This window comes from Chinchilla lanigera, unplaced genomic scaffold (genome assembly GCF_000276665.1).
Source record: "Chinchilla lanigera isolate Chin_1 unplaced genomic scaffold, ChiLan1.0 scaffold00001, whole genome shotgun sequence".
In the NCBI taxonomy this organism is placed as follows: domain Eukaryota; kingdom Metazoa; phylum Chordata; class Mammalia; order Rodentia; family Chinchillidae; genus Chinchilla; species Chinchilla lanigera.
In genome coordinates this window covers 31,242,422-31,262,682 of record NW_004955402.1, presented here as the reverse complement: position 1 = coordinate 31,262,682, position 20,261 = coordinate 31,242,422, and the positions used below count along the sequence as shown (strand labels likewise).

Genomic DNA, 20,261 nt, shown 5'->3' with positions numbered 1-20,261 from the left:
CCAAAATACTGTGTTCACAGCAGGCACTCAGTAAGTGCTTTTCTCGTCTCTTGCAATATCAGGCACACGTAGAAAACAGTACTCCTGTGGCATGGTGCAGTAAACAGATGCTGAGCCCAGGGACTCTGGTTACCATGGGCCTCACCTGGCTGCTTGGATTGCCAAGGGCGTTGCTGTCTTGGCACAGCTAGGTGTGTTCTGTGATACACAGTTAATAAGCTCTGTCCTCATTCTTTAAATAACTTCATTCACCGTCCAGATCCTTTCTCCATATCTTTAAGCATTTATGAAAGCCTGAATCTCTCACCCTAACCATACAATTTTCCTCTAAGAAACTTGCCTGCTGTCACCTCTTGACAGTGTTTTGTAAACTAGATAAACTCTTGTCTTTTCTACAAAAAAAGGACAAAAAGAAGAAAGGAAAAGAAGTCCTGTTCTGGGTCACCTGTGGGTCAATAGCTGAGTGACTCCTTGGCACGTCCGCCTGGTGTAGGAACTGCTGTGCTCCCTCCCCTAACAAGCCTTATTAAGTGTCCCAGTGCATGTAGCTTCTTGCTGGGGGCCATTCAGGACCATTTTAGGGGCACGGTTCCTGCCTTTGAGGATTGCCCTTGTCCCTTGTTTTGGTAGGCAAGAGTCCAGTGGTGACTCCTTCCCGTTGATTTAGAAGCAAAGAACAGTTCTGAGTCATAAGGATTTGTGCATAGACTCTTTTCTAGGGGCATAGTGATCCCAAAGGACTCAAGTATTTATTAACTTTGAATGCATAGAACATGACAACCATTCAAATCTTTAGTAGTAAGAAAAATTTTATAGAAGATCCCTGTCATGAAATGAAAATTTGAAGTTTATTACAGTTTCTTTAAGGGAACAAAAAAAACCCCTAAACCCTCTTTGCCATCTTTCAGAAGGGGAAATATGATTGAGTCTGTCTAGAAATCAGCCCCACACACCCGTGCCTACATACTTTCTAGGGGTGTCCTTCTCCAGTTTTGCTTTCTCCTGGAGGTGAATGGATACTGTCCATATGTCACTCACAAGCTTCAACACATGGAGCATTTGAATTTACCATGCAGACTCATTTGTCATCCCTCTCATCTCTCTGGGCCTCTTATGCCTTTGGGTTGCCAATTATGGACACACCCACACACCACAAGGCAACCTCCTACTTGCAACACCAGAATGATTTTTTTCTTTTGAAATGAACCATTGTATATAATTTGACTTTTTTTCTACAGCCAGTTCTACATGATTATGCTTTGGATATATTTTGAGTCTTTCCTTATGTATAAGCTTTGCACCCTGTCTTGTAATTTCTAGGGCTACACTCTGTGTGTGTGTGTGTGTGTGTGTGTGTATGGATGCTTGTGGGAAGTACATGATATTTTCAAAGATCATCCTATAAACTATCAAAAGCCTTGAATGTTGAATTGGAAAAGCTTTTGAGACTCTCTGGTCTGGCCTTCTCATTTTACTTGTGGAAACTGAGGCCTAGAGAGATGGAGTGATTTGACCATGACCACATAGCTGCTTGCAGAGCCAAGAGCAGGTATCACGTAGGTCTGCTCTGTCTCTTGCCTTGTGGTCTACGATTTATTTCCCTAAGCCTTACCATAAACATTTTGTTTTTGGTCTATCACTTCAACTCTGCTTTTGAATGTAATGGCCTAATTAGGTATTTTAGAGTCCTTTTCTTTTTAAACCATGGCTCCCTTAAGAAAAATCCTCAAATATTCCTGTACTGTTCAGAAAGAACTGGACTGGGAGGTGGGCTGAGAGACAGATGAGGTACAGAGGAAGGGCCATCCCACAGGAGCACTTAGAGATAAATTACACAGAAGCACCAGCTTCTTAATCAATTAGCCAATTATTTAAAAATGTGGGGTAACCCTGAAATAAATGAGATTCATCCTTATAGTCAACACTTTAAAGTCTCTTCTTCTTATACAGCTCATGATTTGGCCAATGAACCCCTCCCCCCCATTCTGTTTCTTTTGCTATCTTTGGCTTATCCCACAGGGGAGATATTAATAAGCATAAGTGAATTGATAAGTTATTTAACCTCATGATAACCTCATAAATGGGATTAAAGAGAGACCAAAGGCCAGAGCACCCTGTTTGCAACCAGCGTGACACCTTATCCATTTTTCTTTTCAGCCTCTTTCCCCTGTTAACACCCAGCACACATCCTCAGAACTGCATGTCTGTTATCAGTCTCCTTGATTTTGGTCATTCTTCTTTTGATCCTTTCTTCAACCATATCTTTACTTTACTTTTTTCCTCAATAACCTACAGCTCCCTTTAGTCAGGAGTATAATGCTCAACTCCTCTCCCTGACTTTCCAAATGTGCTATAGTATAGTTCACTTTATCATGCTTATCCTTTTCCTTCCAACATATGCCCTGCCATGGTGCTATGGCTTTTTCACTGGCTCTTTGTGCTTCCTCTGTCCCTCTTCTTATCTAAGTCTACCTACCCTTCACTGTTTGATATATGTTCTACTTCTATAAAGCCATCCTTGGCTTATTTGGCTCTATGGATCAATGCAATCTTTGAATGCCATTGCATTTGCAGGAAGTGCTCTAGATGACATGCTTTGAGGTTTAGGTCACAGTAGAATTTTATATTGATAGTTACAATGTACTTCAAAAATACTCAGTAAATATTTTCCAACATACTGAACCAACCTGGAATGACCATTGAGTCTGGGCATTGAGTCTAGGCATTAGCAAAGGAAACCAAGGCCCAGAGACAAGTAGCTTACCTGAGGTTACACAGCTAGTCAGCTCCTAGTTATGGAGTTAGGTTTTGACCTCCTGACCTAATGCTTTTTTCCTGCAATGTGAATGTTTTACAGATAGCTGGAGCCTTTCAGATGATATCAATGGGTTCATGAATGTATTTCATATAGTTAAAGGTAACAAAAGTTACAAAATAGAAAAACTTGTGATTCATCACATTTGTGATACCTACTGAAAGGTCAAGGGCAGGTCTGGGTGACTATATCCTAGATTCTTCTCTTGAGGCAATATTTCAGTGCTGTCTTTTCCCACATCCTTTTCCATGCTCTCCTTCCCCACTATCTATGAGGCATATTACTAACTGATCATAGAATTCTTTCCCAAATAAGTTTAGATACAGTATCAGAATCTTTCTTAACACAGTACTCTGGAAAATAAATTACAATTGGTCAGAGTTGGCATTGCAAGTAAACTTATCGTTCCCCTCAAACCTTACAGAATGCTATGAATTTTGTAAACTTTTGAAACAAAGGTATTGACAGTAGGCATACACCCAAACCTTACAGGATGGCTTTTCCTTAGCAAGTTTTCAAATGCTCAAACCCTTGTAGCCAGTTTTGGAGGAGATCACAGATGTTACAAAGGCTGTCTATTCTCTGATCAGATAGCTCTAATATCCTGCCATGTTACTTTTTATGACCTATCTGTCAGAAACATTCCCTTTCAGTAATCACACTGAATAAGGCTGTGGTAGTCTAAGATAGATATGTTCAGAGGGGCGACGAAGGACTGTTGAGGAGCTGGGGTGTTAAGAAGTTTGTGGAGACCGGATGGCTCAGCTCTACTGGCATTTCTGCAAAAGGGGTACAGGACCTGAGACAGGACAAGGAGCCTATAGCAGATGCTTGGGCCCTGGAAGCAGCAGTTAATGACTTGTCAGTAGGAGGCGTCCGGCTCTACCTCATTACCCAGAGGTTGCATCCCAAAGCTCAACTCAACAAAATGTTGCCCTGGAAACAATATTGATGTCAGAGCTGTGGGTTGCAAAGTTGTAGAAAAGATGGTGACTGTTTTGAAGGCTCACCTGGTGGACAGGTGAGGTAGGAAAGGGAATTTGAAGGCTGACTGATTTACTTGGTGATAGAGCAAAGAGAATTCAGTTAAGATTATTCTTTAGGATGCCTGGGATCTTACCCAGGATCTTTTTATCACCTGGATTAAGTCTCTGTATAAGCTGTGGTTTCCTCATCTATAAAGCATAGGGGTTTGGACCATAAATATTTAAGAACCTTTTTGGCTTGAAGTTTCCAAGACCTAGATTCTCTCTGGGTTCTTTAGTGAGTTTCCCATCCTACAAATGTGTTCCCCAGGTACAGCTCAACTGAAGAACAAAGCAGAACTCTCCCACTGAAAAGCCAGATGGTCTGCATGGCTTGGTGTCTACTTGGCTTGCTTCTGTCCCCAAGCCCCTCTTACCTGGGCTCCTTTTGATTTCCTGCACAGGGTTGGTGGACTCTAGACCATCAGGACTGGGGAAGATGCTTCTTTCCAGTTGGGCGGTGTCTCTGGTCCTTAACTTCAGGCTGTGTGATTTCTCCTAAGCCTGAACCCTCTCATTTCCCTGACGCCTCCTGCCTGCCCATCCTCTTGCTGACTTTCTGTAAATTTCCTAATTTATGTCCCCTAAACCCATACCTGGCACACATCTGCCATGTGAGGAAGAGTACCATGGGGAGGAAGAGGGAGAAGAGAAACAAATGTTCCCTTTTTTGAGCTCTTCTACACTGTCTTCCACTTCCTGCCAAAAGACTACTTCCTAAACTCTTTGGGGAGGATGAGGTCCTGCTACCATGGTCTCCACTTGGGTGGACAAGGCAGCTTTGCTTTCAAGGGCAAACTGTCCAGTAGCTTCCCTGTTGTCTCTCCTGCATTATTTCTTCTCATTAGAATTGTAGTGCCAGCATTTGCCTTTAAAGCAATTATTTAAGTGTTGTCTCCTCAAGGGGCCAATTTGCCTTCCAACCTCGATAAGCTGCCTTAATTCCTGGTACAGACAGGGTGCAGGCTGGGGAGCAGTGTTGCCATCAGTGGCTCGATGGAAGGTTTTGCATAGCCTAATGCTAGATATTGTCTTTCTTGTTCTGTGGAAATTTTCAGACCTTGCCTCTTAGCTCTTGATGACTGGGGTCCTAGCTCACCAGGATCTCAGATCCAGAAGGTAATGACCTAACCCCCGTGTTCAGAAAAGATTCTGAGGTCTATATATTAGGGACTCTGGCACTTTCAAGCCCCATGAGGTCACAGGTGCAGTGGGCTAGAGTTTGTGAGGGCGGTAATCCAAACATATTTTGCTTGGCTTCGGGAGTGTGATGGGTCATCAACCCCCACATTTGTGTACCACCTTCTCCCCCAACCTACACTCAGGGGTGGAGTACGGTGGCCTTCCCAGGATCAGAAATAAAACCTCACACAGAGGAAATTAGCTACACCTGAGTAGACAGTTGCCCCCACTGACGTCAAAGGCCCCCTTTCCACAGCACCAGGTGTTTTGGAACTGTGGAAGAGGGGTCCTGAACGGGAAGAGCTTCTGAGGAAGAAAAGCAAACAAAAGGGGGTGGGAGGATCCTCTCGCCTCTCCCCAGAATTCCAGGGAGAGGCGGGAAGTGTGGTGGGGAGCAGATCAGTTCCCAGCACAGGGGCCTTTCCTGGATATTGCTAGTTCAGGGCCTATGGTCTTGGGCTGACACCTGAATATTTGCTCTTCTTTGTCCCCTGCCACTTAGTCCATTGGTTCAGCCCTGGATGCTTGTCCTTTGCCCTCTAGCTCTGGCCTCTCTTAGAGCTTCTGAATTCTTGTGATGCCCTCACTTTGGCTTCTTAAGCATCCATAGGTGCTCTCTGACACAATAGGAAGATGCAAACAATATGTAACCAAATTGGAAAGAAAGGAAGTGATCACTTTTGCAGAAGCTGTGCACGAAGTCCAGTGGGTTCATCAGCTAAACAGAACCACAGTTCTTAGAAAGACAGGATCTGCCATATATGTTAGACTTAGAGTGGGGCAGACTTAAGGTGCTGTCTTGGAAAGCAAAAGGCCAAGATGTAATCCTGTCCCCAACAGGTCCTACCAAAGGCCAGAGCTTGGGTACTAAGGGTTCTCCAAGAGATCTATTTATGACTGTGGATCTTTCTTTTGGAGGTTCAGTTAATCAGAAGTCACTTCAGTCCAGAACGAAATTTTCTTCATAATGCTTATGGCTCCCTTTATTTCCAGCCTTGTAGAGGAGGAATGACAGAATTAAACACCAGGATGTCAGAGGGCCCCAATGTACAAGGTGGAGTAAATGCAAGCTGGCGCCAGCCATTCCCTAACGTGCTGCTTCCTCTGCTACACTCTGCTTCGGCAGCTGTAGGAGGGGCTGGGGCTCCTAGTTATCAATTCACAGAGAGTTAAGGACCCCTGGAGGCTTTGAAATTCCTAGTTCCCATCATCATCATCATCGTTATCATCATCGTCTCTTATAAATACTTCAAATTTGCCAAACAAGACTATTGTTGAGAAATCATGCCCACACTGAAACTGCCATCCCTTGCCTGGTTTAGATGACAGCTTTCCCCAGGCCTTCACAATATTTAGGACCCAAAGGAACAAAGCTCAGACTCCTATAGGGAGCACAAACTGGGGTCCATGAGTCTGACGTGGCCACGATGCTGGCTGGGAGACCTGTGAGAGAGGGTTGGCTGGGGGAGAACCCCTCAGAAGGGAGAGAAGTGGGGAGGAACAGGTGAAGTCCCAGCTGAGTGATGTTGGTCCAGTCTGCGTACTTAGAGCAGCCAGGTTGCACGTTTTGATAAACTGACCGAATGTCTAACTGGCCAAGCTCCAGGAAAATCTGGAAAGGTAATAATGGTATATTTTTGGTACTTTTCTTGTCCATGTTCTTATATTTTTTTCACCTTAGCTGCACTTCCTCCTTATTCATCTGTAGGAAACCAGGGCCATAGAGTCATAGAAACTTGGAGTTGGAAGAGAGAGGCTGCAGTGGGCCTGTGGTTTTGCTCCCTCACACCTTGGCTAAGAAGTTGTCCTCAACGGAACTCCCACCCCTGCTCCTGCACTGTCTCATAGGCAACCATTTCTCAGGCAACTTCCATAGTTTCAAAGCACCCCTCTCTACCAACTCCATCTGTCTGCTTATAATGCCCACCTTTGTGCTCTGTGTGCTGGGGTGACATCTAATTGACTTCTAGTACACAAGTCATTTCCTGCTGCAGACAGATGTGGCCCCCCATTTCTTCTTTTCAAGCCCAATACAACCAGCTTCATCATCATATCCAGAGGAACAAGGGGCTCCAGATCTCATTTGCCCAGCTTTCCCTCATCTCAGCCTGCTCTTTTTTTGCCAAAGACTCTCTCAAAATGTGCAGTGCATGTTTTCTTTGTACGCTCCTTTCAGTTTTCATCAAACCTTTTCTCAGAAATGGCCCCTCCAACCTAAGATGCAAATGGTTGATCATGCTTACTGTGTGCTTCCCAGGACTGTTTACATTTTAACAGGTTCAAAACCTTAAGTTGCAAAGGGATGGCTGGGAATGCTTGCGCAGCAGGTAATAGCAACACAGGAGAAAGGAGAAGAGGCACAGAAGTTTTCCTGGAATCCTCAAAAATCATGCCTGATTCTTTCCTAAACAGAAGACTGAACCAGCCAGATAACTACCTTAAACAAAAACAGGCTGTGGACTGAAGCAGGCTCTGATCATCTGAGTTACCAGCCTCATCTTTATCTCAGGTAGAACTATTCACCTGGCCGGGTAAGTGCCCAGAAAATAAATTCCTTGAAATCAGGAGTTAGTCTGATTCTTTCCTGGTTTATTGTCAAGCCTAGGGCCCAGGTAACACATTAATAGTTCCTTAGGCAATGTCTCCTGGACAAATGAGTGAATAAGGTCAGGGCAGAAGGCAGAGTTTCTTAGGTCATGAATGTTAGCACATAGCCTTGGGCAACTAACATAGGAGCCCATCTAGAATGGAATAGGAGGACAGGATGAAGTTTAGGGTAGCAAGTCACCAGAACCTGTATCTTATTTCAGGGACAAGAGGAGAAAGACAACAAAAGAATAATAGAAACACACATGGAATTCAGTTTCAGCCCCTATCCCAAAGATTTCCTAAAACTAAAACAAACTAAAATCATTATATTTAAACTAATAATTTCTATATATCTGTAATCTCTAAAGGAAAGGTTACTCTTGGGATCTGAATCAGTGGCTGGAAGATCAAGTGGAAGAAATATCTCAAACCAGAACAAAAATTAAAATTGTGAAGAAAGAGATAAGCAACTTGGGTCAGAGATCATGAAGACCTAACATGGACATAGGAGTTCTAGAGAGACAAGACAAAGAAATTGAGGAAAAGCAACAGTAAAACAAATGCTAGAGGAAAAGTCTTTGAGCTGCAGAAAGACAAGTTTACAGACTGAAAGGCAAAAGAAATGAGAAAAGACACACAGGCCTATCTTCAAAAAGTTCCTGAACCTCAAAGGTAAGAGAATATCGTAAAGTCATTTAACAGGAAAGATACTTACAAAAGAAAAGAATGAGATTGGCCTCAGGTTTCCCATGTGTAGCACTAGAACAACAGAAAATGCAGGAACAGTGTCTACAGACAACTGAGAGGAGTGAGCACACCCCAGGGAGTCCACACCCAGCCATAGTGCTATTCACTTGGCACAGGAAAGAAACCCACGGACACGCAAAGAGTCAGAGAATATGTCACCCGCATTTTCTCAAATGTTATGCAAAGTAAATAAAGAGTTCTAAACAAGTAATAAATGAATCAGAACAGAGACAGCAAGACAGAGGAAAATGAAGAGAGGAAAGAATGATAGAAGGTAACCTGCCTAGTACAAATAGTACACTCCAAATGGACAGGGTTATAGGGCCAAGTACGGATTATTGCAGAAAGAAGACGCATAATGCAAGGAGAAAAATTAAGAATGTTGAGTAATCTCCATAAAATTGAGGGTGGGAGATGGTTGGAGAAGTACAAGTGTTTTAGGACTATGCACTGGGGAGGGGAAGAGTGGAAGAATTACAGAAGCTTTAGCTCCTTAGGGTGGGGAAGGAGCACTGGAGAAATGGGGTGTCACGTGAGGGTAAGCCATTCCACATTTTATTTTTATGTAACAATATAGAAGTGGACTTTTAATCACGAGTGTTGGAAAATAGGCAGTAACCACCTGTGGAAGAGAAAACCTGAATGTTCAATTCTTCATATTTAGATGCTTCCAGTGTCCAGATTGTCCATGTTTTGACTTTAAAACCCCACCCATGTGAAGCTCCTCTCTTCTGTGTAAGGCTGTAGGTACTCATCAGATGATAGCTCTGCATGGAGGGGGCCTTCACTTCCTAGCACATGACTTCAACTTACCCCCTCCCTCTCCCCCGCCCCAGTCCATGTCTGCCTGGGAGCCGCTCAGCAACTTCAATTCCACAGCATCTATTATTTACTTAAACATGCCAAGAATATCATCCCTTGTTTACCTTCCCCAAGCACTCTGTTTTCGGTTTATGCCAACAGCATGTAAAACACACTCCTTACTTCTACCTTTGGCAATCTTATCACCAACTTCTTTTAATATTGCACAATGGATAGTTTTGGAGATTTGGGTAGAGAGAGAAAATCAGGCTCAGGGATAGGGAGTTACAGGTGTGTTTGATTCGATACAGGTGCCAGAAGAGGCAAAGAAGGTGAGCGCTGTGCTGATTGCCCCAGAGTTGAAACCACAGGTGTCCAAGCAAAAGCATTTCCGCCTGGAGCTGGGCTAGTCACCGCTGGGGGACTTCGCTTCTTCAGGGTTTTTCATCCTCAGGTAGTAGATGCGGTTGGCCTCCGGGTAGGTGACCTTGCTGAGTGGGAGCTTGTAGATGGCAGGATTGTTAGTCGTCAGGAGCAGGAAGATAAGGGAAGAGAGGCAGAAGGCCCAGGTGCCTAGTGGCACACCAACCTAGAAATAAAAGCATTGGAGCCTGAAGAATGTTTCTGGGCTCCTGTTTTGAGCCTGAGACCTGGGGAGAAGGGTATGGAAGGGGCTGAAGACGGGGATCCTCCTTCAGCTGAGGCATTGTGTTCCAGGGCTTGGAATGTTGGGGTAAATCGTCAAGAAATTTGAGGTGTTGATAACTTTGTGTACAAAAAAATCTTTCAATTTCAGAGCTGAAAATTGGCCTAAGGATGGTCTCCCACATCTGCTCCTACAGCTCCATCTGTCCCTCTTCTCTGGGTGAACCCTGGATAAATTTGGCAGAAACATTGGGTAATATACCAGATACTATAACTCACTCAATTCTTCCACAGGATCCCAAGTGTCTGGAAGCCCTAGTAGGGGAGCCGTACTTAGGGCAGTGTTCAGGAGGATACAAACTTACCACCGCCAACATGTTGGAGAGGGCTCCTCCCATGTACGCACAGAAGAGGGCTGTGGAGAAGGAGGACCATCAGACTCAAGTTTCCAGAGCCTACCCTTGCTCCCAGCCACTGTCCTGATAAAACAGGGAGCACAGACCAAGGGCAAGGAACCTGTGCACTTTCCTGCAGCTATGGGGTCTGTACCATGCCCCGACATTAGGCAGTTTGTCTGACATTGTTTGTCTTCACAGTTGTCTCCTACCAGACTGTGCATTTCTTTGAGAGCAGAGATTAAAGCTTGTGTTTGCTTCTTTTCCTTTCCCACATCCATAGTGGCTTTGCATAGGGCTAGGACTACACAGACTTTTCTGGCTTATTCCCATTAATTTGGGTGATGGGCTAGAACAGGCACATAACCTTAGCAGTGGGTGGGGAATAGCCAATGATGTGGTTGTCACTTTCCCAAATACTTACTGCAGGCAAGGGCCAGCAGGTGGGTCTGCCAGGTGAGCGCATAGAACATGCCCCCGATGGCGATGCAGGAGAGGACACAATTATAGCCCCAGAGGCCCGCGTAGATTGTCTCGAAGGGTGTGGCCACCGTTAGGGCTGTGAAACAAAGTGTGACATTTATTCTGGACCATGGGAAAAAGGCCACCTCATGGCTGGTGCCAGGTCTGAGGGTGCCTTCCCTCCTGTAGTGCACCCCATTACTTAACCCTGCCTGTTACAGAAGCCTCTGCAAGTGGACCCAGGCTTAGAGAATTGACAGTGAGAAGGAAGCAGTGGTCTCCAAAGCCCAAGTCTTCACACAGAGGTTACTGCTTCTAGATGACGCGAAGCCCAAAGGGGGCTCCAGGCATCCCCTGCTCCTTCAGCCAGAGCAGTGGCATTTTTAGCAAGAAAAATTTTCAACTAAAAGGTCCTGTTTCAAATGGCACACAAAAATTCTCTATCTGCCCAGATCTACATAGACAGAGAGATGTTATGGTCAAGAGGGAGGATGTGAACAATATGATGAATCTAGGTAGAGAATTAATATATACCTCTTGTATTTACTTTTGTAATTTTTCAGTGTGTTTGAAATTATTTCTAGTTTAGAAAACAATTTAAAGTTGTGCTTTCAAAAGCCTTTGAAGAGAATTTGAGTAAATAAAAAAAAAAAAACCAGACTGCTACTTCAAAGCCCTCTATGTCATTTTGGGGCTGTATAGCCGGGAAGAGCATATCCATATATAAATGTGTGTACATACATGTACACATATGGAGAAATGTGAAACTGCACTTGTGAAATGCCAACCCAGGTTGGAGGAAGTCTTTTCCTTTTAGCTTCTTTAAAAATTCAATGTGCTGAGCCATGTATACTTCAGCATGGGCAATTCCTTCCCCTCTCCCCCACCCGGTTACTCTCCTCCACCTTCAGCTGAAGGGCTAAAGGGTACCCAGAATGCTTGCATCTCTCAGTATGTCCTGCTCCTGCAGCCTGCTCTCATTGGAGGCTCAAGAAAAGGAAAAATAAGTCCCTAGCCCCAACAGTGTTTTGAAACTCTAGCAAAGGGAATACATCTAGGATAGTTGCCGTGTATGGGGGAGAAATGACTCAGGACCGCCATCCCAACCACTTCCCTGCAGAGCGGGATTTCTGTCCTACCTGCCAGCATCCCCACAATTGACCCAATGGCCGCATGCAAGCAGATGAGTGGTGAGCAGATGAACAGAGCCACCAAGATCAGGCCACCAGTCCAGGGATTGTCACAGCCGTATACCTGGCCCACTCCGACAGGGATGGCTTGTAACAACTGCAAAGTCAACAGAATCCAAGTCATCGGAGTGTAAGTTGATAATACAAAGACCAGCCTCAGGTCCAGGACTGAATCATTGCTGGAGACACTAATGAGGTGGAACGGAAGGGTGACACTGCCCTCCAGTGTAAGAGAAGAAGGGGAAGGCATAAGTGGAACAAATAATTCCTCATCCCCCACCTACCAGGCATCTAGCATCCCTCATGCAGTTGGTGGGGCCAAACATGGTGGCTGGGCACAGGTGCTTCTGAGGAACATAGGGTTTACCTTTGAGAGGGGAAGCTTTGAAGAGCCCAGAGTGCTTCTCCTCTCTACGCTGCTTTTGGGGGTTTCAGAGCACTAGAAGATTTGCTCTGGACTTCCTCTAAATTTCTAGAAATTCTAGAAATATTCAAGGCCATTGTGATGGATGATTTTACCAAACGCAGCTAGGCTAAATTCTCTAAGATCGACCCCTCAAGCCTAAGGTCTCTACTACTCTCGGTGTCCCTCCACCACTGACACATCCCTGTTGGTGGGTGCTGTCTTTTCATAACCTCAGTGTTGCCCTGGAGCTTGTGGGCCTCTGGGAAGAAGAAGGCATTTTCCGTGCTTTTGAGGATCACTTAGCATTATGGAAGCACCCTGTGTGGAACATTTGGAAGATGGCATGAAGCCAGAACATCACTGAGCCTCAGAGAGACTCGGTCGTGCTGGACTTGGGGAGGATTGACTTGGGAGTGATGTCAGATGGTCTTTCTTGGCCTGGGTGAATTGTCCATACTTTACAGACCTTGAAGGGCAAAGAGCAAGAAAAGTAGAATTGTGAGAGCCCTGGGCTGTGAGTTCAGGGCTCCGGTGTTGAGGGAGGTTCTGTACAGTTTAGCTGTGTGACCATGAACACACCACTTCCTCATCCACACTACAGTGCCCTCCTCTGCAACACAAGGCACCTGGTCTACCTTTAAAATTGTGTAGTTTTTTCCTCCTTTACTGAGGCATATGACTCTTCAGAGAATAGGGCTCTTTATAGCTGGATATACAATAAATGCTTAATAAACATATATTGATTTACCCTGTGGTTACTCAACCCTGTTGTATATTGAAATCCTATAGGGATCTTTAGAAAACCTACTAATGTCCGGCTCTTCCACACACAATCTAATCTGACAGGCATGGGGCATCTCTCTGGGCTTAGGTGAATCTGATGCAGAACAGTTTGGGGGCCACTGGAGGAGGTATAAATAGTCAGCTGTAGATATGGGGAGCTAACTACATTTCCTCCCTTAGATGAGGTTTTGTTCTTTGTAACAGCTTGATTTTATTCTGGTGTGATTTCTTTAGGGAACAGTGTTTGAGGATTCCCAGGATGCTTTCTAGCTTTGCTCACCTTTGTCTCCAAATGGGTGACATTTTAATAACCACACACTATTAGGACCAGAGTCTACAAACTTGTGAAAGGAAAGACAGGGTAGAGCCCAGTATTATTTATAGGAATCCAGAAAACACTTTGTACCAGACTAGGGAACTCAGCTTATGGGGAACAGGCTGGAAATCCACTCAACAAATACCTCATGATTTGCCAACATCTCAGGAATGTGGAATGCTAAGGGGAGTCAAGCTTCCACCTGTCCATCCAGGAACATGGGCTGTGAGACCAAGCAGGCAAGAATGAGAGGAATGAGGGAACAAGTGGCCTTGGAATGGAGCCTGGCTTCAGAATGAAGCTCCTTTGCCGGGATCCATATTTTTGTCTGGTGAACTGTGTGCTGGGGTGACAGGTGGCAGCTGACACCCCAGGGTGAAGGGCAGTCAGGTGTGTGGTGGAAATTTACTGAGTACCCTGCTTCCTCTGAGCTCCTTATGGTTCCCAGGATAAACAACAAGCTGGCTAACAAAGAGGAACTACCTCCACTTGTCTTAGTGAAAGAGCAAAATGGCACCGATTTTTCAAAACTCAGATCTAGATAGTGTGCAAGAAAATCATGCTAGTTGTCTGAATGCTGGCTGGTGGGGAGGGGACAGAGTGAGCTTGAGGTACCCAGATCTGGGTCCAGCCACTTTCCCATTGTTTGTTTTGAAGATGAACAAGAGGCATCTCTTCTCTGGGACCCATACCACACTGGCTCCTGAGCACTGGGTTGTCCACCCTCACAATGTGGGCTGTGGTCTTGGTGAACCTCTGTCTCTGGTCATGCTACATGTGGCTACCACTTGGACAGTGCCCTTTGGGTGGAGATCAAAGACAGCTGGTCTGTGCACCCAAGTCAATTTGCCTAGTTGCCACAGGACTGATCCTTGATGATTCTGTCAAAGTTTTTCTTTATTCTTTCCCTAGCCATTTTCCACCTGAGAGAGGGGGTCTGTCTTTTCTAGTCCTTTGAGTTTAGGCCTTAACCCTGCCTCTGACCCCACTCTAGCCCAGCCCTCATCCTCAGGCAAAATTTAAAAAGACAAAAACCTTTAGCAAGCATTTGCACTGTTTGCAGTGGCATTTTCACCCGAAGTGGAGGAACATTTCCTTTTCTGACAGGTTTAGAGTTACAACTTGGTTTCCTTGAAGGATCCCCGAGTGGGGGTTCTGGAGCTAATTACCCACAAAAAGCCACCCCAAGATCCAGATACACATGGACAACCAGTGGGGCTGGGTGGCCAGGGCTCAAAAGTCCTTTCAGACAAATAATAGTTAAGGATGTGGGATAGGTTATCAAATTTTCACAAGATAGACACAGAAGTGGTATTCTGTGTTACACTGAAAAGCAGAGCTAATGCAAAGGGTGAAAGACAAAGGGGAATGGGTTTCCCAGGCATGCAAAGAGAACTCCAATGCTTAGAATTACCTACTGATGTGGTTCGCTGCCTTGAAATTAGTGATTTTCATCTCACTGGGATTGTTCAAACTTAGGGTACAGGTTCTGCCTTAGACTAGATGGTGATGGTTCAAAGTTTAGTCGCCCAGGTATTAAGCACAGGTATTAGCTACAGATTGATCTCGGGCAGTGGTGGCAAACCTTTTAGAGCTTTCAATGCAACAAACAGCCCAGTGCAGCATATGTACAAGTGGTTTATCACCACTGATCTAGGGCAACTAATTCTTTCTGTGTCTTAGTTTTCTTATCTGTAAAATGGGGTAATGGTAGTGAAATGGGCTAATATAATAAGGGCTTGGAACATGGTCTTTTATAAGCTTGATTTAATTTTAGCTGTTAGCTATTTCTACATTTGTTATGAAGGCCAAGATAATTCTATAAACTTCATCTTACATTAGATCTTTCTTACATTCTTTTATTCTCAATATCTACAGGTCAGTAGAATAAATAAATATGCACATTTTTGATAGTAGAATATAGGGCAGAGTTTCTCAACTTTGACTCAATTGGCATTTTAGACCATATAAGTCTTTTCTTGTGGCACAAGGAACCTGTCCCATACACTGGAGGACGTTTGGGAGCTTGTCTGCCTTCCACTCACTAGATACAGATAACACCTCTCTAGTTTTAACATTAAAAGTTATCTCAAGATGTTGCCTAATGTCTACAAGGAGCAATATCTCTTTTGCTTGAAAACAAGAGTATGTGAAAATTCACCTTCTGTCTTCTATTGATACATTAAAATCTTAATTTTAAACATTTATTTTACTCTCTTGCCCCTTTATCAAATTGTTCACATTATCTAATATTTTTCTGCAAGTGTCAAATTAGCACCTGGTATCAGTTCACTTGCATGGTGTCTGGTGTCCTACATAAAAGTAAGTTTCATGAGGGCAGGGATAGAGTTGTCTTAGTCCCAGCATGTTGTCAGCAATGAAAATGTGTCCAGCAGATTTTAGATGGTTGGTAGACATTTGTTGAGAGGAGGTATGGACGTAGCAGTAACCCTTTCTGGCCTCTGCTGGAGCCCATCATTTGGTAGAGAGGTGTCTAGTGAAACCAAGAGCCTTGGTAATCTACAAGCTGGTTAGTGAGACTGTAAGGGAATCCAGTGGAGCCTAGTGGCCTCAACTCATCACCATTAGGTTACTTACCAAGGGCATTTCAATCTCTGTCCAAGTGATATTCGGTACTGAAGATACAGGCTCCACCAGTGTTGCAGGGAAGAAGAGGTTGTAATGGCCTGTGGCTGCCAGGTACAGGGTCAGTGTAACATTGAAGGGCAGTGTGAAGACTGGTAAGTCCCACTTACTGAGAATGGAATTCAAGGCACTAGAAACAACCGGGCTGAAGACAGAGAGACAAAGGGTCAATTACTTAGGCTTTTATTTATGTATTTATTTTTTGGTGCTGGGATCGAACTCAGGACCTTGTGCTTGCCAGGCAAGAACTTGTGCCACTGAGCTGTATCCCCGGCCCTACACTTAGGCTGAACTTAGGTAGACACCACCTGTCTTGTCAATGGTGGCCGCTGTACCACCCGCCATCCCTCTCCTTGTCGTATTTATTTCTGGCTTCCTTGAGAGTCCAGGGGTCCTCTGATTTGGGATTGGAAATAAGATGTTCAATATAAGCTTATACCTTTGAGAAACAAATGTAAAAAATATAACATTTGGTAAAGAATACTATATGAAATTTGAGGTACGATCACAAAATATGGTGATTGCTGAAATTTTAAAAATGATTACAGTAAAAGACACATTGCCATTAATTCGCATCAATACATTCACCTTTACTTAAAACACTTAACCCATCATCCCTGTCACTTTCTGAAGCAGTCTTGGAAGTTCCTGTTCATGTCTTTGGTTGTGCTGCCACGATTGCTTTGATGTCATGAATTACTTCAAAGTGCTTACCTTTCATGATCATTTTAACTTGGGGAAGAGCCAGAAGTTGCACGGTGCTAGATCCAGTGAATAAGGACACACTGGAGTATTTTTATTTGACAGAAACTGCCAAAAACATTTTGAATCAATTCAGGATATTGAGGCAGCTTTCATGAAAAAGAACTTCTAGACCTGTTTCAGAAAGTGGCAAGAATGGTGGGATAAATGTATTCAAGGCAAGAGGGAGTATTTTGAAGGGCCTTAACAGCAATGTGTCTTTTATTGTTATGAAATTTTAATTTAAACATTCACTGTATCATTTGATCACACCTTGCAATTTAAATATTTCTTTGTTTCTTAAATTGAGAAAAGTAATTAAAATGTGATTATTACAAGATGAAATTATTGCCTTTGGGCTGTTAAGACATATGACAGCTACCGTCCCTGGCTATGAGAACATGTTAGAAGTAGAGCCTTCTAGGAGGAGGCTGCCATGCCATGCAGGTCATGTCCAGGCTTTGGCTGAGCAAAGACACTAAGTGTTACTCTGGGAACAGGCAGGAGAAAATGGAACTTCAGTTGTTTGTACCCTGTGTCTTTTAACCTCTTCCTTGGAAAGAGCATGAATTTTGGATACAGATGGAGCTGAATGCCAGCCATAACTCCTCTACTTTCTAGCTGAGTGAGTAATGTTAGGTAATTAATGTCTCTTAGTCTCAGGTTCCTTTCAAAGGGATCAACCACCCTAGATACCTAACACTTCACATAACACTAATTAAAGGTAGACCAGTTGGCTAAACATGAAATCACATGAGCTGGCCAACTGGTCTACCTTTAATTAATGACCGTGAATCTCAAGTGGGCATTTAGAACTGTCTGCAAACACTACAGCACATCCCCAGCACATTAAGTCTCCAAGATGCTGAAAACCATTTCATATTTTTACCTTTCTCTTCAAATCTTTACTGTGTGCTTCCCTTTTATTTCAGCCAACAAGCAGGCTTTACTTCATTAAAAAAATAGAAGTGACAAGATGAGAAATGTTTCATTTTCCTGATTATAAAAATCCACACCTTTTCTGCTTTGTTTCTACACACTTTGCCTCTCTACCACTTTCATTTGATGGAAACATCCCTGCTCCTTCATTAATTAATTCTTTTCTCTGATCTTTGGATCTGATTAGTCTCAAGGACTTCAATTTTGTAATATTCCCTTTCTTGTTTTCATCCCTCCTTTTTCTCCACCCCATTCTTATCTGTCTATAATATGCTTTAATATCTCCTACCTTTAAAAATCCCACCCTTTAACCATGTGTCAATTCTAGTGACTTCCCCATTTTCTTTTTTTTCTTTTTTTTTTTTTTTACTATTCTTTATTGCAATACTTCTCAAAAGGGCTGGAAATCAGCTGGATGAGATGGGCATGTCTGTAGTCCCAACACTCTGGGAGACTGAGGCAGGAGAACTGCAAATTCAAGCCCAGCCTGAGCAATTTAGTAACTTAGTGAGAACTTGTCTCAAAAAATTGAAAAACTTAAAGGGCTGTGGATGTAACTTAGTGTGAAGTTCCTGGGTTCAGTCCTCAGTAACACACACACACACACACACACACACACACACACACAGTGTCAATCTTTTTTATCCCAAGCTTTCTTTCTTTCTTTCTTTCTTTTTTGGTACTGGGAACTGAACTCAGGACCTTGTGCTTGTCAAGTGGGCACTGTGCTGCTGAGCTACATCCCCAGCCCTATCCCAAGCTTTTTGCTACAAGTCATTCCTAAACTTGCTCCTGCCAGGTGTGTGTTCTCATTACATCACAGAAATAGCTTTGTCCAGTTCACCAGTGAACCACTAACACCAATTTTGGCATGTCTGTGGTCATTCCTTGTCTTCCTAAGGTTGGGCTCTCTCTCTGCCTAGGTGGGCTATTGTGACATTGGACTTTCTTGGTTTTCTTTCTGCCTGTCCCTTTTTTACTCTCCTTTGCTGACATTTCCCCTCTTCTGCAGACATCCAAATGTTGGAAAACCCTACAACTCTAGCATGATTCTTCTCTTTATTTTAATCTTCCCCTTTGAGTGATAGTCTTTAGTTTCCTGGATGAAATACTTTCTACGTGCTCCTGCCTTTCAAATCTTGACTCTATCCCTAACTTCAAAATTTGTACATCCTGTTATTTTTCTTTAACATTTCTTTCTTTCTTTTCTTTTTTTTTTTTTTTTTTTTGCGGTACCTGGGATTGAACTCACGACCTTGCGCTTGCCAGGCAGGCGCTTATGCCACTGAGCTATATCCCCAGCCCCTATCCTGTTATTTTTCAACATCTCTACTTGGAAGTCTAACATGTAATGTATCTCAATAGAAGTCATTGCAGCCCATCTCTGCCTCCAACATATTTTTCTTTTCTTTGTAGCTCAGGTGCTTATTATGGGAATGTACTGAACTTTCTTTCCTTCTCCTCCTTCATATCCTCAGCCACTCAGAAAGTCCTGTTGCCTCTATCTTTCTCAAAATATACACCATAACCATAGATGTCTTCTTATCAGTTAAGTGACAGCTCAGATATCCCATTTGTAAAGTGATCTTCCCTGATCACTCAGGCCTGGAATCAGTCTTAGTACTACTGATACCATTTGGTCTTTCTGAAGGCGTTTATCATATCTCAAAATGACCTCCTTTTATTAGCTAGTGTATGAGTTTTATGTCTATCTCTACCAAGAATGTAAGCTTCAGGAGAATAGAGCTCTTTCCCTGTTCACAACTATTCTCAACATTTAGAATAGTCTGTATACTCAACAAAAGTCCCAGGCACTTAAATCTTTGTTTACTGGATAAATCTGGAAAATGGTCCTGCAAATACCCACACTGCCTGGATTGCATTTCAAAGACTACATGAATGGACTAATGACTGTATTGAGTGGTGGCAAGAGCTCTGCCTAGGTCAAGGTGTCAACGGTTTCTGTCTTTTAAACTGGAAAATGGCATGGGGCACTGAGTCTTTCACCCAGTGCCGTGTGGCTGAGACAGTGTGCTGATGGGTTTAATCTAAGTAGTTATAAACCAAATGTATGCAAAGGAGGACAAGTTCTGCTCCTTACAGGGAATGTGTGTTTGGGTAGCATTAAAGCCACAGAAATGATGTCCTTACCTTTTTGTCCCAGAGGATGAAGAAAGAAAGAAACCCAAGAGGAACTATAAAATACTGAATACTTAATGTGGTAATTTATTTGCAGGCACTACTAAAAAGTAAGGAAATAGTACGTAAGCTAAATTAGTAACTCCAGACTTTGAAACCAAAGAGACATTTACTTCTTAGTGATGTTAAAAATAAATCACCATATCTGATTTACTGCTGAGCACAGGAATGAATCACCGTATCTGAGCTGTATTGAGAACAGTGTATGTACCTGTGCAGTCGGGGGCTGTGCAAGGGTTCCCTAGGAAGCAGGCTCTTGGACAAGCTATTGACCTGCTGTAAAATCACATGAACTAAGGACCACATTGTGAGCACTCACACATTTTCAGTGACCTCAATGAATATTTGTTATTAGCTGCCTTCATTCTTGAGTAAGAACT

The 20,261-nt window shown here is 43.5% G+C and overlaps 1 protein-coding gene across 8 annotated transcripts in view; it reads right to left on the bottom strand.

Annotated features, from left to right (window-relative positions):
- Slc14a2 (solute carrier family 14 (urea transporter), member 2) overlaps positions 1-20,261 on the bottom strand; it is a 406,176-nt gene that overhangs the window by 21,301 nt on the left and 364,614 nt on the right. For 6 of the 8 annotated variants that reach the window (XM_005372855.2, XM_013510367.1, XM_005372854.2 and 3 more), the window contains 5 exons: positions 15,955-16,147; positions 11,801-11,948; positions 10,624-10,758; positions 10,170-10,219; positions 9,574-9,748 (listed from right to left, as the gene is read on the bottom strand). In XM_005372855.2, coding sequence (XP_005372912.1) covers positions 9,574-9,748; positions 10,170-10,219; positions 10,624-10,758; positions 11,801-11,948; positions 15,955-16,147 — 701 coding nt within the window. Of the gene's footprint in view, positions 1-4,217; positions 4,963-9,573; positions 9,749-10,169; positions 10,220-10,623; positions 10,759-11,800; positions 11,949-15,954; positions 16,148-20,261 lie in introns of those variants that run through there. The other 2 variants (XM_005372857.1, XM_005372856.2) reach the window with 2 other exon arrangements.